The sequence below is a fragment of the Antedon mediterranea genome, chromosome 10 (assembly GCF_964355755.1).
Source record: "Antedon mediterranea chromosome 10, ecAntMedi1.1, whole genome shotgun sequence".
NCBI classification, from domain to species: Eukaryota; Metazoa; Echinodermata; class Crinoidea; order Comatulida; family Antedonidae; genus Antedon; species Antedon mediterranea.
In genome coordinates this window covers 7,807,049-7,825,154 of record NC_092679.1, presented here as the reverse complement: position 1 = coordinate 7,825,154, position 18,106 = coordinate 7,807,049, and the positions used below count along the sequence as shown (strand labels likewise).

The following is an 18,106-nucleotide window of genomic DNA, read 5'->3' as shown; positions in this document are numbered from 1 at the left end:
TGTCTCATATAGGCCTATATATACTCCATGGCTTCCTTGCTTGGTTATTAATTATAGCGAAAATATCTACTGAAAGTGTTTAAGGCGCTAGGTTCTCACTTGAACGCAACGCAACTACTGCGCAACGCAAGTGAGAGTTGACCAATCACAAGCGACAGTTGCGTCCAAGTGGCTTATAAAGAAAAACACGACAACATAATACTGTAATACTAAACACCAGTGAAAATTTAATTTACATTAATCAATATATTACAAATAAATATAACACGTAAAAATGTTTGGCTACTCTATAAGTCAGAAAAAATATTTTAAAATACTGTATTCAAAATTTCTAAGTTAAACATAATTAGGCCTGCATGCATTGAGGCCAGTCAGCAATTAGGCATTATATGTGTATATACGTTTTAATTGAGGTTTGCATTCCGTTGCACTTTGTAGGCATAAAGTCATACAAAATGACACAACACGTTCGTCGGCAATGAAATGCCGCACCGTCAGATATAAATAACTTTTATTGATTTTCCTTTTTTCATTTTTGCGATATTCAGGCGCTATGGGGGAATATCTTTTGGCTTTATCGGAACTAAACATTGTTACTGTTTAGTTCCGATAGTTCTCACCCAAAGATTGACAAAGTCAGGTAACATTTACAGTTCTCCCCCAAAACCACACCGCTCGTCCCTCCCTCTCGGTAGGCATACACCTATCACCCTCTATCCCTCATAATACAAACGCAGTGATCTATCACATCATTCTTATCGCCATATCTTTTTTCAGGTCTAGTTGTATTTGACCCGTATTATTTTAAATGTTATAAAAGTAAAATATATAACTTTAAAAAATACAATTGAATTACCAGGCCATAAATAAGTTAAAAATTACTATTATAAATGTAGAATGATGATGATTATGATTATGACGTTCTTACTGATGATTTAGAATGATACTAATAAATAGAAAAAATTCGAACACGAACACCCTGTTATCATTGGCGTGCAACATTCCATAGGCCAGCTCTTCCAAAATAAAATGGCGGGCATTGCCATTTTTTTCTATTCAAAATAGTAACATCCTGTTCGTTTTTCAAATATTTTCTTTCATCTTGGATCTCTTTTCATTTAGTTCTTTTTCGTGTTCATAATCAGCTGAAACAAAAAAAAATATGTATTAGAATAATATTTGTCGATGTGATGTTATGTCAAGGGTCTCCTTACTGCTGACCTGAGGAACGCTTAGTTTAGTTCAGCAATTTTAATACTTTAGAGAAAGAGGAAACGCTGACAACAATTGTGATTATTTATTTTATATTGTGAACACATATTTAGTTTTGTTTCATTTAGTTTCACTTGCTGTTTGTTTCCATGTCATCTAAGATTAGGTCATTTGCATGCACAGGTGTGACATTGTCAGTCAGTTATTATGCTGTGTGTGATAGTAGTAGACCGTCAATGCAGTGAGCACAAATGGTCATTATGGCATGGACTGGAGAGACTGAGGCCTATCGATATAGCCATGGTAAGTTTCAATTTATCAGTAATCATTAAAACACATTTCCGTGAATAAACCATTATTATAATACTTCATTGATGAGTGTGATTGTGTCAGTACGTTTATTAGGTTGTAAGTTTTATGTTCATTTTATTTAAGAACTTTCAGTAAATAATGTAAATGTTGTGACTCAACTCCTAAGATCTGTTATCAGACTGACTTTGTGTAGGTGTGTTCACCTTTGAGAATCATTAATTCAATATCGGCAGTATCATTGACATGTGCAAAATAAAATAAATAAGAAGCCGCGTGTTCATGTTTGAATAATGTCTGCTATAATAATAATGTTAGAAACACATACCAGATAGCGTAACGAATGTCATTCCCCACATAATACTCCAAATCCAACCAACAACAACAGCAAAAGTTAAAATTTGAAGAAAAGCTACCAACACGTTCCACAAAAATGCCTTGGTTGGCGTTGTCTCCGTATACCCACAACAAAATACTGTAAAAGCAGATACAAATGTTCCTGGAAAAAAAAGACAATTTAGTAGCATTAGTCACGTGCTCATAAGTTTTGGTCCCAAATAATCCATAAAAAATCGCTGAAAAAAACGAAGTTAAACATTTCGAGGAAAGGGATATTTTGTCATGTTCATATAATATAGAATGCAATCACCACAGCGCCCTCCTAACGATACTCATCTTTCTACAACAGGAATGAACAAATGGAGAGACCGTATCTAATGTTCGCGTGAGACCAATTCCTTTAAAATGTTGTCATATTTAAGTATCAACTTTTCCAGCTGCGCTAAAACAACCCTGGGCGGCCGGCTGATGGGCGTTGAAAAATAGGTTTGAACAATAAAATTATTATGATAGAGGAACATGTGATACCATGCGACAATATAGCTCGCGTTTGTTGATAAAATGGTCAGATTTTGTGTACGCGCGCGTAACCTTTGTCCGTGGTGTCACGGACTATAATAAATGCATTGATACGTCTATTGTGACTCAACGTTGAGGTCAAATGTTCACTACAATGAAATTATCAATTATATTACTCATCATAAGCCTAAAGCAGAATCGTCAGAAGTTAATTCTGGAAATTAAAATGAAACGGTGTAAAATATTTGTAAACATTTTGTTAATGGAGGTTACATGGTTGCCTTAACGCCTAGTAAATCAATGAATAATTATTTACATAATATCATGTTGGATTTGAGCTTATTCGGGGGAAACATGATTAACTATAGAACTACTATATACAACAGTTAATGACTAAGCCGACAAAATATATTTGTTAAACTGATGATGGAATAATGTATAGGCCTATCTTATTAAGACTCACAGGAATGCTAACTGAGACCTCCATGCTGAGACGAATAAGTATGCACTTACTAAACATGATGTGTTTAATATTGTAGGGCATGCAATGAAAACGCACCATCAAATGCAATGATTCGTAAACGTATTCGAGGATAATAGTAAAATAATTGAGCGTAAGTAAATATAGAAGCTGTTGTTGAATAAAATGAATGCGTATTAACAGAAAACTAAGTGATGGAAAACGGTTACAAGCTCGTGTGTGTTCTATCCTGTCTCATTTAAAGGCTTAAGTACCCATACTTATCGTAATGATAACAGACTAAAAGGCGAATATAAACTTGTTAGACCTATAGTTTTATAATTGATAAGAGCATATCACAGTCATGTTTAATTTTGCGATGCAAATTTTATTTATCGTCGATCAATAGGGACTTTACGAAACACGACGGTTAGGGGAGGATGACGAATAATATCATGTGTTCGGGAAAACCCCCTATGCTACTTGTTAGTAGGTATATGTGATATTAACATAGGAAATCAGATAGGCCCACAACATAAAATACCATCCGTTTGAATACATTCAGAACGGTATAACGTCGACGGTATAATGGATATTCCATTACTTTGTATTATGATATGTTCTGGATCAAATGTCTTGTTTCCCAGGACAGGAAAAATAATAATAATTATAATAGGCATCGTACTGCTTGCTTTTAAAAACTATAGGCCAGAAACATAGACTGAACTCTACTCTTCCTAAAAATGAGATAGTTCTATCGTAGACGAACTGCTTATAGATAGCGAGTCTAATTCGAAGTGACAGATTCATATAGCATATCTAATTTACATATTGTAATTATCATTAATTCATCTGCCTTGAACACATTACAAATATTCATTGTCAAAGGAAAGCGACTGAATAATACAGCGTTGTCCCAAGAAAATATGCGTGTGGTTTTGTTGACTTGCCGCCATTTTATACGTTATAGTAATTAATCGATATGGCAATAATACACAATGGTCCACATGTTTGGCATATACTAATCATGAATATGTGTTACAGGCCTACTGTGTGTCATAATCATGAATATGTGTAGGCCTACTGTGTGTCAAAATTCACGGTTTCACATTTGCATTTCCTGATCTATTAAACATTCTAATCTCTCCTAACACAAACAACACGTATTAAATAATGTTATATCTCCTAAAACAAAAAGAACGATTGATTCATAAGGGCGGCGGCGAACGTTTACCAAACAACAACGGAATGCGCTCAATATCATAACGTACTTTGTTTACTGCAAACCAACTTGTTTCTTTATGACAAGTTATACAATTCAGCATAATATTACTCAATCAATACGGTGGTTTTATTTGATTAAATGTAATAAATATGATAATTATTATTGATTTGATGGAGCATGAAATCTTGAAATACGAAAAATTCTTCTTTCAAATATCAAATTACTAGTTCTAACAGCGAAGATAATATTTTATCTTAGAAACATGGTTTTAATATTTCGATCTATGGGTTTACAAACTGCAATTAAGCCTGACTGGGAAACAAGACATTTGATCCAGAACATATCATAATACAAAGTAATGGAATATCCATTATACCTTCGACATCATACCGTTCTGAATGTATTCAAACGGATGGTATTTCATGTTGTGGGCCTATCTGATTTTATTACATTTTGTTCACGTCACCTAAGTGCTGTAATTTTAATATAAAATAGGCCTAGGAGTTCCCCCCCCCCCCTAAAAATCTATAATCCTTTTGCCATACCACATACTACGGTACGAATCACATTAATGTATAATGTTGTATTCAAAAGTTGACATTGTTTATTATAAAGGTTTTGTGTGATGTTTCGGATAAGCTTTATGGAGTTATGGAAGTCGTGGTGGAACTGAAGCTTTAGCTACCATGCTGACTTACAAAACCCCAGGGAAATATCATGGCTCTCAGTTTATTAAGAATTCAGAAAGAATGCATGTCTGGATTTTACAGGGGGATATTTTTCCCTCGCGAAGTGCAAGTGTAAGAAACTGAAGGAAAGATATAGAAATTTAGTGCAAATGAAAATAATTTGCCTTTTGGCTACGTACGTAGGATTGCCCAAACCTTTCATGAGTAATATATTAAGCATATTTACTAGCACAAGTTGCTGTTGGCCTCTAGTTTGAAAAGTTGAAAAACCATATTATGTTACGGGCTTGGTGAGTTTATCCATCCTACAATATGTGTTAGAATGTGTGTTAAAATAAACGTGCTGCACATCGTATGTTAGGACGTGCACACCCATCGTGTTCTACGCCTTTTACCAATCAAGTAAGCTAACTTTGACAATAAGTCAGACTCATTTTATGCCTATCTTCACTCAATCGTCTTAATTACGTCAAATTAACTGATCATGATAAACAGGGCGTACAATGAAATTGAGGTTACTCAAACGAAACGGTTTTTAAATTGGATACTAGGTTTATAGTATGGATATATGAAGTATACTGTATACCTAATTTAATTAACGTGTTTTTGGCGCCTTTCAATTGCATTGTCAAGTCTAGTACAGTATATACTGAATAAGGCATTCGAAGCCTACAGATAACAACCATTTTTATAGGCCTAGTACTGAAAAATAAATGGTAGGCCTACTGTTCTTATGCTAAATTTAATTGTCGTGCACAGCCTATTAGACTATCACATTATACCATAATAATAGCTCGTGACTTCAAAACATTACTGAATTCAAACATCGATTTATAGTGCCCATAGTTCTGTGTAATGTGTTATCTGTAATCATATTTGTATAATTACGTTAATTAGCTATTTATAGGCCTACCTGCCGTTACGTAATCGGTAAAGTGGGGTGAAAGAAAAACTTCATAGACCACACACGGGACCACACACCAGCCATAGAGACTACTTATAAAGGAATTATTGAAACTACATAGCACATAACAGGGGATGGAGTATCATCAACTTGGAGTGCCATACTTAGAAACGTGACGTGAAAGCACGACAAATTTAACCACTTGTGGCCAAGGGCGGCATCAGTTGCCTCTGAAACGTTAGAAGTTAGGAAGTAATGGATATATTATTTCATGGACCTATAAATTACGTTTATAATGTATAGTTCCATGATTATATGATATAGGGCCTACCAAGAGCAAAAGATGTTTTGTCTCCGAAAAACACGAACAATTAAAATTAATGAATCAGACTTTAGATAGGCCATTTTGCTGTATTGTTAAAGTTATTAAAAAAAAGCAACAGAAGAAATTATTTTACTTAGGTAAAGACAAAATAAACGGTTACATTTAAGCAAAAACCATTCTTGATAGACAACTTGACAATTATATTTCAAAATGACAAGGACAATATACGATGAATGAATCTAATCTGATCTATATTATGAACAGTAAAGTGAATAGTAAAGTGAATAATGAGTAACTGTAAACTGATGCTTTACGTGGGATCCAGGGTGTCCCATCGCATTGGTAGCCAAGTACCACAGGAGGTCTGATCAGTTTAATGCAACAACGAAATACATTTGAAATTTACCCAAAAAAAACTTATATGATGTTTTTTTTGTTTTTTTTTTATACAGAAAGTTCGGAATGTCTAACTTTTAACAATATTCAATTAGACTTAGATGAAAGGAAATTGATTTTAAGATCAGTTATTGAACTCTAACTTTATGAAATGATATCCAAAGGCAGATGGTCAATGACTAAGTTCTATAGATGCTTTTTATGGAATGTTATGAATTTTACTCTCTGTTAGATACTTACCATATCTTTACTGGTATTCTTATAGTAAAACAAGGTACAGGATAAATGACATGTCTTGTACTCTGGTAACGATCGTACCCTTGAAAAGCTTAACGTTACTAAATTCATGAATTTCACCACAATTTAAGAGATGGCAAGGAGACGAGATGTGTAGTTTATTGTGTGGAAACAAGAAACTGCATTTGCTGTTTATTGTTTGGAGACAAGAAACTGCATTTGCTTTTTATTGTTTGGAGACAAGAAACTGCGACTGCTGTTTCATGTCTCCAGACATGACACTGTATGAAAAATTTACTGGATACATGCAGAATTCTTTTTGAATAAGAGGTCAATTGAATAATTTGTGATTGAAGCCGCGAGTCCGACGAAATAAATGTTGAGTCTCTCATGGTGGGTCCATGCTCCCTCTCATGGTGGGTCCATGCTCCCTCTCATGGTTTTTCCATGCTCCCTCTCAAGGTGGGTCCATGCTCCCTCTCATGGTGGGTCCATGCTCCCCTATTTTTTTGCATCAAACATCGATAGAGAAACTACTAAAAGCAGGAACCAACAATTAATGCTTGTTTATCATTTTGATTAAATAAATTACGCAACAACTTTGGCATTTTAATAGTCTAGGTATACGGGTAAATCATGTAAAATATAGTTCCTTTTAGACAGTTTTAAGAGAAACAAAATGATAATTTAACCATGATAGATATCTGTGTTAATTAGATATGTATCTGTTTTTATTGTAGGATAATATAAATCTTTATTTCTAAACTAAAACAATTACGTAAATAGTTAAGCGCGCGCAAGAACGACTTTGCCTGTCCATAAATAATGTCAGTGTTGCTATCACATTTTCAATGAGAGCTGCTTAGATATTTGACAGCTTTCCCCATCTATATGCTACGAACGCAAGCACCAACTAAGCATGTGATGCGGTACCACAATCTGTAGAGAAGACATTCTCATTCTGAAACTCCCTCTATTCCTTCGGAAGCTGTGAAAATTTGGAGCAGCACGATTAGTCGATTTTTCTGGGGAAACCCTCCCTCCCTCCCCCTAAATAATAATCTTGAATCTATGAGGTAGTAACGACGAGACTGAATGTTTTTGGTTGAATGCGAGTATTCAATATAATCTGGAAAGAGTGTCATATAGTCGTACTATTTCCATGTTATAGGCCTATTCATTATCGACCACATTGGTGTGTTATTCTAAATATACGTAGTGTGATTTAAAATCTCCTGTATTGTTTTGTAAATTAGATTACAGTACGTCCTTGTACAACATTCAAATCACCTAGTGGAATTCATTATTTCATAAATAGCGAATAATTTGCATACAAATAAATATACAGTCCCATAATATTCATATCATATGTGAATTGAGGTTTTTATTGATCGTTCATATCAATACAATTATTCTTTTGTTATGAGCAGTAACCGACGTGCGCGCCACGCCACGATAGTATCCAGCGCTATCTGTGTGTTTATGGTAAAACGTCAGTGAATCCTATAAATCGGATAAAATAACGGAGGTGATCATTAATGGTGTTATTAAGTCAATATGTTTCAAAGTCACATGGCATTAAAAAAAATTGAACTTACCTAACCCTGGTGCAATTATATTAAGTATACAACAAAAAATAGCCATTGGCATAGGCATACAAGGTACAGCTAGGCGAAAGGCACTTTGTTTTGTCCTGACATGTATAACAACTGGCTGGTCAGATCGACTGATGGATCTTGAATACTTTTTAGAAGGAGAACTATCTTCTGTAACTTGGATAACGACGACTTCTTCGTCGACACCTTCGGCAGCAGAAGACATTGTGACGACGAACCTGGATGGTTTCACTACCAGGCAGGAATAGTTAGATGTGTCTCTAATATTCTTTCACACTGCGTTTACTTTGAGGCAATTAAGGGACCGGCTTGAAATAGTCAAACGTTGGCGTTTTGCGCGTGTGAATCCTGGACAGGGCGTCGACGTTATTATTATTATTATTATTATTATTCTCATTTTAGGCGTTGATGCGGACTATTAGTTGGAGCATAGACCTATAAATTAAATCTAATTTATAGGTCCATGATTGGAGGCGATTTGATTGGGAGAAGGGTGGGGTAGTGTGGTGATTGATCGTTGGTGGCATTTCGGAGATGGCAAAGTGTGATGAATGGGGAGATAGTGATTGAGTTAGTCGTGATCATATTGTGGCGTTGTTGATGAGAAGGTAGTATCCGCGGGTGTTAGACAAGAGTGTTGCCAGCGTGTCGTGTTGATTTTACGGAATCAGGATGATCGGGCCGGACAAAATCGGTGATAGACAGAGTGATCATGGTAACGATGATAAGTAGGGTGGTTACAGTTTTTGTAGGTAGATGACCACAAGATTATGATACAAGGTGATAGGACAGATAATTCCAATATTGTTTGTAACAGTTCAAAAACATAATTAAAGTATATGGATTTTTAAACATATAGTTACTGGTAGATGATTATAACTGACATGAGTAATTAACAGCGATAATAACGTTGACATCCTAAGATAAATCATCGATAACATATCACTGACACATCATATTTGCATTGATGTTAATTATTTGACAGGGAATTTCATGGAAGAGTGATTTCACTCTTTCCTAGTAAATATCAAGGAATAGATTGCATTGGTAGTATAGACCCCACAACCTATCTCAATTAAGCTTGGTTCCCAAAGAGGCAACGGAAGAATTACGTACGTGAAACGCAAGTGAGTTGACCAATGACAGTTTGGATAATCCATTGCCTGTGATTGGTCAAATTCTTGCGTTGCGCTAACGTGCTTGCGTTGCGTTTATCAGAAGACGCGTTATAAAAAACACCATGGTAATTATTTTGACCAACTTTCAAGAGTCGTTCGGACTACACGCGACTACCTCGGAGCATACTAACAAATGTCTCTTCGATCCTCCGCCGCTATTTTTCTTTCCGCTTCGCTTTCAATAATTTATTGATTACTCTGTATACCATAACAATAATCGACAAATAAGGGATCATCTTAAAAGTTGATAAATTTGTTGTGGTTTTAGGCATAGAAGAGTGAAATTAAATTTACTCTTCCTTGGTTTTATAGGTCCATTATTATTATTATGAATGCCATAATAAGGGAGAAAGAGTCATTTATGAAGTCGCAAAAAATGTATCTCATCATCGGTGAGGTCAAATTTTTGATATTAATCATAAAGCCATGTCATTTTTTCAAGATTTTTTTCGTAGTTTTTAGCCTACATCATTAATTTATAATTCTAATCACACGCGTAAGCTTAATAGAGAAAATTTAACAAAACATTACAATGTTTGGTTTCTTTCCAACTAGATTTGAAGGAGTCATACCGGCATCTTTTCGGTCTACTTATACATCGGTCAAGTAGGTCTACAAGAACGCATGAGCAGAACTCGATAAGGAGACTTGAATCGATAGAAAACACGTACAGTATATGTAACGAACAAACCTTTATTAAAAATCTCAAAAACATTTAAAAATATATATATCTGAACGCTATAAATATAACTTTATATCTGTTTTAAGGCCTAAAATATATATTCTTTTAGATTCGTTATTTATAAACATTGGTTAAGGAAACTCTGGTTTAAGCATTCATCTAAATGTTGATTAATAGAAGATTGTAAAGCATTGATTCCACATATAGGACATTTAACAGTTGGGCCTGCAACAGCGGCCATGTCGGTTTTATCCTCACGTGACGGTCCTTGATCTGAATGCGTATTACTATTACTACCAAACTGATTAGATTTTTCAGATTTCGCAATAATTTCAGAATTTTTTTTTTCATTTTCAAACATTTTTAAATATATCTTATCATTATATTCATCTTCATCACTATCTGAAATATTATACTGAACTGGAGTTGCTTTCCTTTGTAAAATGTTACTTGAGGGCGCCTTCTCGTCTGTGTCTGAGTCACTATCACTACCTACAATCTCCATTAGCTTAACAATCTTTTGAGACATTTTTATATGTTTAGAATTTTTAATATTTTCTGTATTGTTTCCAGTCGTTTGTTTATTGGGAGATTTCTTTGAAAGCCAGCCTGAGGATCCCGTTTGTTCAATGTCTCTTTTAGCTTTGTTTTGTTTATTCACCCAGTGACTGTTTACCGTTGCTTTATCATGACCAATTCCTGATGCAGATTTCCCACCTAATGCTTGACCTTGTCCAGGAAACCTAGTCTCCACGTTGTTGAACCCGTTGGTAATCATATTTGATTTGTTAGGTTTATTTTCTTTACCTTCCCCACTATCACTATCCAATAGACTTTTCCCAGTGTTTGTAGAAGTTGCAAATGGGTCTTTAAAAAACCCATGAAAAGTTGGTGCAGGGACCTTCCCAGAAAAACCGTGAATGTTACTTTGCGTTGCAGATGCTACTTTATTAGAACCTGTAGAACTAGATCCTGCAGTAATACTTGTCCCAAACGCACTAGAATCAGATTTACTTGCTCCATTAGATTTATTTGACCCAAATGAGTCAACAGAACTAGATTCATGTTCACTATTTTCAGTTTTTGCCTTCCAGATCTCCTGTAATGTGGGATGTACTTTGAAAGTACTGTTATTGCCATTCATTGTCTTTACTTTACCCTCAAATGCAGCTACAGAATTCACATCTCTGCCTTTGGACTTCTTTGCATCTACAAAATAAAGATTTGAATGAAAATATCAACAATTTGTACAATGACGAAATTTAACAGTTAAATGCGACTTTTAATAATGTACTGTATATTATATAGGCCATGTTTATTGTTTATGTATCCGTTCTGTTTGTATGATTAGCGAATCCGTTTTGCTGTTGGTTTGGGTTTTGAAATAAAATGTGAAATTAATGTATTTTATTATTTTAGATTGATTGAAATATATATTTATACTGGGTAACCTCTTCAGTCAAGGACTGGTCTCCCAGAGGGCCCAGTTGGTGATCAGTGGCTGTGATGTACTAATACACCGGGGTAACCCCCTTCTCGTCTTGAAAGATGTACTAGGTTCTTTAAAGTGCACACGTACTAGATGTGTACACTGGACCTACGGTTTATAGTCCTTATCCGAGAAGACTCGTTCTACCACCAGAACCATGGAGTGAGTGAGCCTCGAACCCCTGCCGATGTTATGGCTACGTAATTACGGTTCCACTGTCTTAACCGCTCGGCCACTCACTCACTGAAAAATGTTGACATTTATACCTTTAGTGTTTGCATCCTCTCTTTTTCTCTTTCCTTGCTTTTCACCATATCCCTCTGGCTCTTTTTCTTTATGAAAAGTTCCACCACATGTAGTTTGATGTCTTGACCACCACGTATCCCGCGCTGAGGGCGCACGATTCATAGCTCGTTTCACATATCCAAAAAACGGCTTTTGTGTTCGGCATGGTCCATCACAACGCCAAATATGTTGCCTATACAAGTCCACTTCATCTTGAAAACTGTGATATATCTAAATAATGATTCAATATTAATAGCAAATACATTTGACCTGCTTGCATCACTATCTAGGCTATCTATAGTAGCCCTACAAGAAATCTATTATGCATCACTTACAGATATTTTTGTTCCAGTTTCCAGGTTAATTCTGTTCATATGCTTACAGAACTCAGGCCCATGGCCATCTCGATCCTAAAATAAGAAACATATTTATATCTGGTTCAATTCTTAATCTTAGTTGATGAATTATTCCAAAGAAGAAGAAAAAAGACAACTATTTATTTTTACACAGCAGTTTTTGAATGATCAAAACATTGTTTTATCTTCAATTGCATTAAAAACTAATTTAGATGTTAGCATTTACTTACTTTGTTGTTTTGAGTAACAAACAGAAATGCATGTATCATCTCATGCTGTAAGAAACAAATGAGATAAATTAAATGTCTAAATTGGATCTTTTAGAGAATGTTCTGATCAACAGTTCTAATCAACTCACCACAATTTTCATCTCTATCATTTGTCATATCAAATTTTGTATATCATCCGATGACGATAGAGTGTTTAAACCCATTCTTACCTCATTATCTACTTACCAATAGTGTTTCGACAAGGTCTTTTCTCGGTCTTAGTTTCAACAGTGGTGTACTAAGTCTTATTGAACATAATCCTCCTCTTCCTTCATAGCTACACACACCAGCACATCTAAAAAAATGTTTATAATAATCTAAGACTAAGTGAATTATAATTAATACCATCATCATTCTGTCTTTGTTCCAAATTAAACGTAATAGGCCTACTAGCTAGCTAGGCCTAGCTAGTCCTAAATTAAATGAGATTTAAAAAAAATTAATATTTGTACTTACAGAGTCATTCGTGGACTCCATTTCACTTCTACACCCGCTAGTTTACCTTTAAAAAACGTATTATCAAATTCTATAAACATAGCACGAACATCAGGGGTAGGATCAAGCATTTCCCATCTTTCGTCAACAATCGATAGGGGTTTATCGCTTTCGCGCCGCTGAATGTTGTCAGAGAAATTAGACTGCTGGAGCCTAGGCTTAGAGTCAGTCTGTGTCTCTTGATCTTCGTAATATTCTGCTTGCAAATGGCGAGCAAGCTCATAATCACTGTCTAAACTCATATTAACACTATTATGCAATATTTTATCTTCAAAAGTACATTTCAAACGCAATTTAAATTTTAAAATGGCATGAATTGAATGTTTATATCTTTCTGTGCATGTGTGAATTCATGTAAATATTTATACGGCAGCGGCCCAATACATTTGCAGTACAATGATCGTTTCGGACCGCAAATAAATTTTTTGTATCGGAATGGGATTTTTTAATACCTGTATTATTATATTGTTTCTTTAAGTTCTCATTTTATAAATTGAAAAGACTGACATTGATTTTACAGACAAAAACATTTCGATGCAGTTGAGATCATCATGCGGAGGTTAATACAGCAGCAATACATTGAATTGAATGTTTGATAAAATTTGTATCGGCAAGAAGAGTACAGTACTGTACCATCAAATGGTGACGATATAGAGGGCGCTATTACAAATATCCAATTTAACGGATACTGTACAGTATATTTAAATTAAATTTATTAGACGGGTTTCTCAATACGGTGGTACATAATGAGTTCCTTTTTTCACAGGATATTAGTTTAATAACAGATCAAGTCACTTGACACAGAAGATAGAGCTTGAGTAAATCATTGACTTATAAAATGTCTTTTAATTCAAATTATATTTCTATTACTCTGTTCCTTTTTCAGAGGTAAAGCAAATGTTCAATCATTCACTATTATAAATAACAATTGTTAAACCACTAACAGATTACTATTGGAAACAATTTATCCAATTAAGAGTTCAAGAAAAAATAATTAATTATTGATTGGTTGGTTGAACAAGATTCAATTCATAATGTCATGATGTTTCTTGTTTAATATTTTCATTGATATCTGTAGTGGTAAGTCCAACCATTTGTTCACTAACTTTCCATAATTTCTCTGCAACTTCATCATCACATCCCTTTGGATCACATGTAATTATCTTACAATCCCTGTAAAAATTAAAGGCAAAATTAGGTAATGTATTAACTAATAAAATTGTATTAACGAATGCAGAGCTCTGAGCATAGACTTTTATGTTTTTTTTAACTGGCAAAATGATTATTTTATTGTAACATAGAATATACTGTAAAAAGCCAACACACGAAATATCTTACTTGAAGTATTTTCCAGAAACATGTTCAAAATCTTTATTTATAGCACATTCTATAGACGTCTGAGCTCCCTGTTTCGGTGTTTTCACAAACATCCAAAATATAGGCCCAAGTATTGACATAGAGAAGTATGAATTGTGTAAGCCTGTGTGACGTCCAATGAATGTCTTGACAATGCCGGGATGAAGGCAATTTGCAGTCACACCTGTGTCTGTAAATATAATTAATGATATATATATATAAGTCAGCCAAATCACATTTCAATCAACTATGTATAAACAATTAACAGAAAACTCATATTTAACACTTAAATAACCATTATGTAAATTTACCATCTGAACAGAACCTTACCCTTTAAACGTTTGTTTAATTCATGTGTGAACAGGACATTAGCAAGCTTGCTATCCGAGTATGCAAATGATTTATCATAATTCTTTTCACAATTTAAATCATCAAATTCAATTTCTCCTCGTTCATGGGCTATGGATGATACTGTGATTATTCTACTGGGTTGTGAATTCTTCAGTTTATCCAACAAAAGATTTGTTAGTAAAAAATGACCTGAAAAAAAATTAAAATAGATTCACAAAATTAATTCAAGTTTTATATTAATGCATTTTTAAAGCTATTTTTAGTAGCTACTCCAATTGTAAAAAGACTATTTAAAACCATAACGTACCTAAATGATTTACACCAAACTGGCGTTCAAAACCGTCCTCTGTTTTTTCATATGGACATCGCATCACACCTGCATTGTTGATTAGGATGTCAACTGTTTTCTCTTCTGAAATGAAAAATGTTACAAAATGTTTATTTTATTTGACAACCAGACTAAACAAAACGTGCATGGATACATAGTAGACTAACCTGAGTTAATTTCTTGCGCAAATTTTCTGACCGATTTTAACGAACCTAGATCGATTAACTTCACGGAAACATTCTGATTACCAGTTTCTTCTACAATTTCCTGACGAGTCTTTTCGGCCTTCGCTTCATTTCTACATGCAAGGATAATTCTACCACCTTGTAAAATAAAAACAATTTAAAACCACATATTAATTTGAAGATACTGTAGTGTAAAAAAACATTATATTAGTGACAATAATGGTACCTCGTTTAGCAAGTTCTAGAGCTGTCTCCTTGCCAATGCCACAGTTAGACCCTGTTATAATTACTGTTTTTCCTTCAATCCTATCTTTGCACAGACACTCACCACCACCAAAATAATCTCTTCAATCAAAAAGATAAAAATATTAAACATATAATTTATACTTAACAAAATTAGCATTGAGTAATAGGCATATTATTATTATTGTATTAAATTAATCAGAAAATGGAATGTTATTGTTTCTACCTACAGTTGGGATCAAATTCCTATTTTGAGAGAGGGCTTCACACCGGTTATGGTCACGACTGAACTGCATGGAAGGCGATGATTGTGTTATGCGCGATTTGAACGATTTGCGCAATTTGAAATTGCGCAAAAAAATCCTCAAAGAATTCTTGCGCAATTTAAAATTGCGCAAGGATTTTTTTTCGCAATTTCAAATTGCGCAATCAACTTGCGCAATTTCAAATTGCGCAAGAAAATCTTTGCGCAATTTTAAATTGCGCTGCACAATTTGTAAATTGCGCAAGATAGTTCTTGCGCAATATGACACCTTTGCGCAATTTGAAAACGAACTGTAAATTTTCAAATTGCGCAACAAAATTCTACCAGACAATCGGTATTATAATAATTTATTGGAAACTAAATAACTCAAAATAAAACATAATAAATGCGAAGATAACATGTATAATAAATACATAACATTTATTATTACAATTAAATAATATTATCACTGTAACTTGAAATAAATCAAAATAAATGTAAAAATTAAGTTTTTAATATTAGTTTAAGCTAGGCCATGTAACCTAGTCAGCTAGGCTAGAGTAGTATAGCCGGCCGCCCCCGCCTGGTGGAACACCACCGCTTCGTTTTCCTTCGTCGGTTCTTCGACGGTATGCTAACTTATAACAATATTTGCACTACTAAAATAAGGAAATGCGATATTTATCTTTAATTTTGAATCATTCTTAGAAATTACTGTAAAAATATGGGTGTGCATGATTTCACAATCTGTCGAAAAACCTTGCGCAATTTGCAGATTACTTGCGCAATTTAATACGTTGCTTGCGCAATTTGAAACACATGTTTCAATTCAAATTGCGCAAGGATTTTTTTTGCGCAATTTCAAATTGCGCAAATCGTTCAAATCGCGCATAACAATTGCATTAGTTTAGACCCGGTCATACTATTTATTAAAGTATTATAATAATCTTCGCCCCCGTTGCTGGAACCTGGTACGCCAGGTAGGGGCCCAGTATCGCCTGGTAGGGTTTTATGATGTCAAATACATGTTATTAAGATGCTTTAGTTACAAATGTAACTTATACTTATTATTTCTTTCCAGAAACAAGTTATATCAGTTAAAATATTCCTCACAACCAAAACATCACTATTCACAGAGGGCGGTCTTCTGTTTCAGAAAAAACATAATTAGTATTTTAACAGTTTTTTAAAAGGAAATTTAGGGCTTACTTCGAAATTAGAGCAACACCAACGGCTGTACCTAAAAATGATAAGGGAAAAACGAGGTTCGGATTTAGTATTCGCCTAAAGAACGACATGTTTTCTAGCCCTACTGCCAATAACAAATCTTCTACAGCCAGGAGTAGTCGTCGTAACAAATAAGTTTCAAAGCATGGTAGACGTTTCAACCACAGAACGTCTGTACTATATTTATATTAATATGAGGAGGCTAGGCCTGCTAATTGAGGTATATTCAGAGCGCCATTCTGACGACTGGCGCATTCTCTACTTCTCTACAGAGCGCCATTTCAACATATAAATAGTACTGTACGGTAAGTTGGGTACCCCCTCATGAAACGTCACAAAATAAACATGAATAATTCATCAGTTAAATTTTCTTGTTCCGTGTGCACACCCAAGCGTGCGTATAGCAAAGAATATATATCACAAGAATGAGTATTCCGCGATTTTCCCTGTAACAGTAATATTGTCCATGTGGTAGGGCGCCGCCATAAGTGTGGATGTATCTGGGATGTATACAACTTTTTGTGACGGTTTCACTAATCAAAGGCTGGACCACCGGTAGTATTTTCATGATAAAAAATGTTATCAACTACATGCCAACATCATGTTAAATAATATTTGGATATTTAATTGTTCGTTTTATGCAATTTATTTAGTAAAAACTGCCGTATAAACAGTTTGCTTTATCAACCGGGCGCTACGATAGCGTGACCGGGCGTGTTGGTGTTTATGCGTTTTCACAAAGGATAGTTTAATAATATTCCTATATTTAACTTGTTTCTGGTAAAACAAATAAATGTTAATGACATTTAACATTTTGTCCTATTAAAAACATGTATTTTATACTAATTTATATCATAAAAACAATACTTAATTTACCGGGCGTAGAGTAGTACACGGCAATGATAAAGAATAGGCCGTGCTGAGTAACGATTCGTTGATTTTTGGTGTTGCTGTGTTAGCCTTTTTTGTGAACTAACTTAGCATGTTAGTAAATAATTGTCTGTAAAAGTGAATGTACACTAGTTTGTTAATAAATATGTATTATAAAATAGTTTACAATTGCAAAAACTATTATCATAATTCTATTTAATGTGACATGTATAATATCTATTAAATCAAGTCTTATTTAGTATGTATACATCCGCCCTTATGAGGGCGGGCATCACTCACTGGCGCTCTCTGTTACA

The 18,106-nt window shown here is 34.4% G+C and overlaps 3 protein-coding genes across 4 annotated transcripts; all 3 read right to left on the bottom strand.

Moving 5' to 3' along the window:
* Positions 1 to 199: 199 nt before the first annotated feature.
* Positions 200 to 8,519, bottom strand: LOC140060332 (protein stum homolog). Its single transcript, XM_072106490.1, has 3 exons — positions 8,214 to 8,519; positions 1,850 to 2,020; positions 200 to 1,145 (listed from the first exon to the last, which is right to left on the bottom strand). The coding sequence occupies exons 1-3, from the start codon at positions 8,434 to 8,436 to the stop codon at positions 1,084 to 1,086; spliced, it is 456 nt and encodes a 151-aa protein (XP_071962591.1). The 5' UTR covers positions 8,437 to 8,519; the 3' UTR covers positions 200 to 1,083.
* A 1,602-nt stretch (positions 8,520 to 10,121) lies between these two features.
* Positions 10,122 to 13,306, bottom strand: LOC140060876 (uncharacterized). The gene is made up of 6 exons (XM_072107237.1): positions 12,947 to 13,306; positions 12,677 to 12,785; positions 12,452 to 12,496; positions 12,201 to 12,275; positions 11,847 to 12,096; positions 10,122 to 11,300 (listed from the first exon to the last, which is right to left on the bottom strand). The coding sequence occupies exons 1-6, from the start codon at positions 13,225 to 13,227 to the stop codon at positions 10,210 to 10,212; spliced, it is 1,851 nt and encodes a 616-aa protein (XP_071963338.1). The 5' UTR covers positions 13,228 to 13,306; the 3' UTR covers positions 10,122 to 10,209.
* Positions 13,307 to 13,833: 527 nt separating this feature from the next.
* LOC140060008 (retinol dehydrogenase 13-like) lies at positions 13,834 to 17,191 on the bottom strand. Of its 2 annotated transcripts, none has more exons than XM_072106034.1 (7): positions 16,902 to 17,191; positions 15,432 to 15,550; positions 15,188 to 15,343; positions 15,000 to 15,104; positions 14,672 to 14,881; positions 14,324 to 14,531; positions 13,834 to 14,158 (listed from the first exon to the last, which is right to left on the bottom strand). In XM_072106034.1, exons 1-7 carry the CDS (start codon positions 16,988 to 16,990, stop codon positions 14,023 to 14,025), a joined length of 1,023 nt encoding a protein of 340 aa, XP_071962135.1. In that variant the 5' UTR covers positions 16,991 to 17,191; the 3' UTR covers positions 13,834 to 14,022. The 2 variants fall into 2 exon arrangements, with proteins under 2 accessions (XP_071962135.1, XP_071962136.1); XM_072106035.1 differs by having other exon boundaries at positions 15,233 to 15,343.
* Between the last annotated feature and the right edge of the window lie 915 nt (positions 17,192 to 18,106).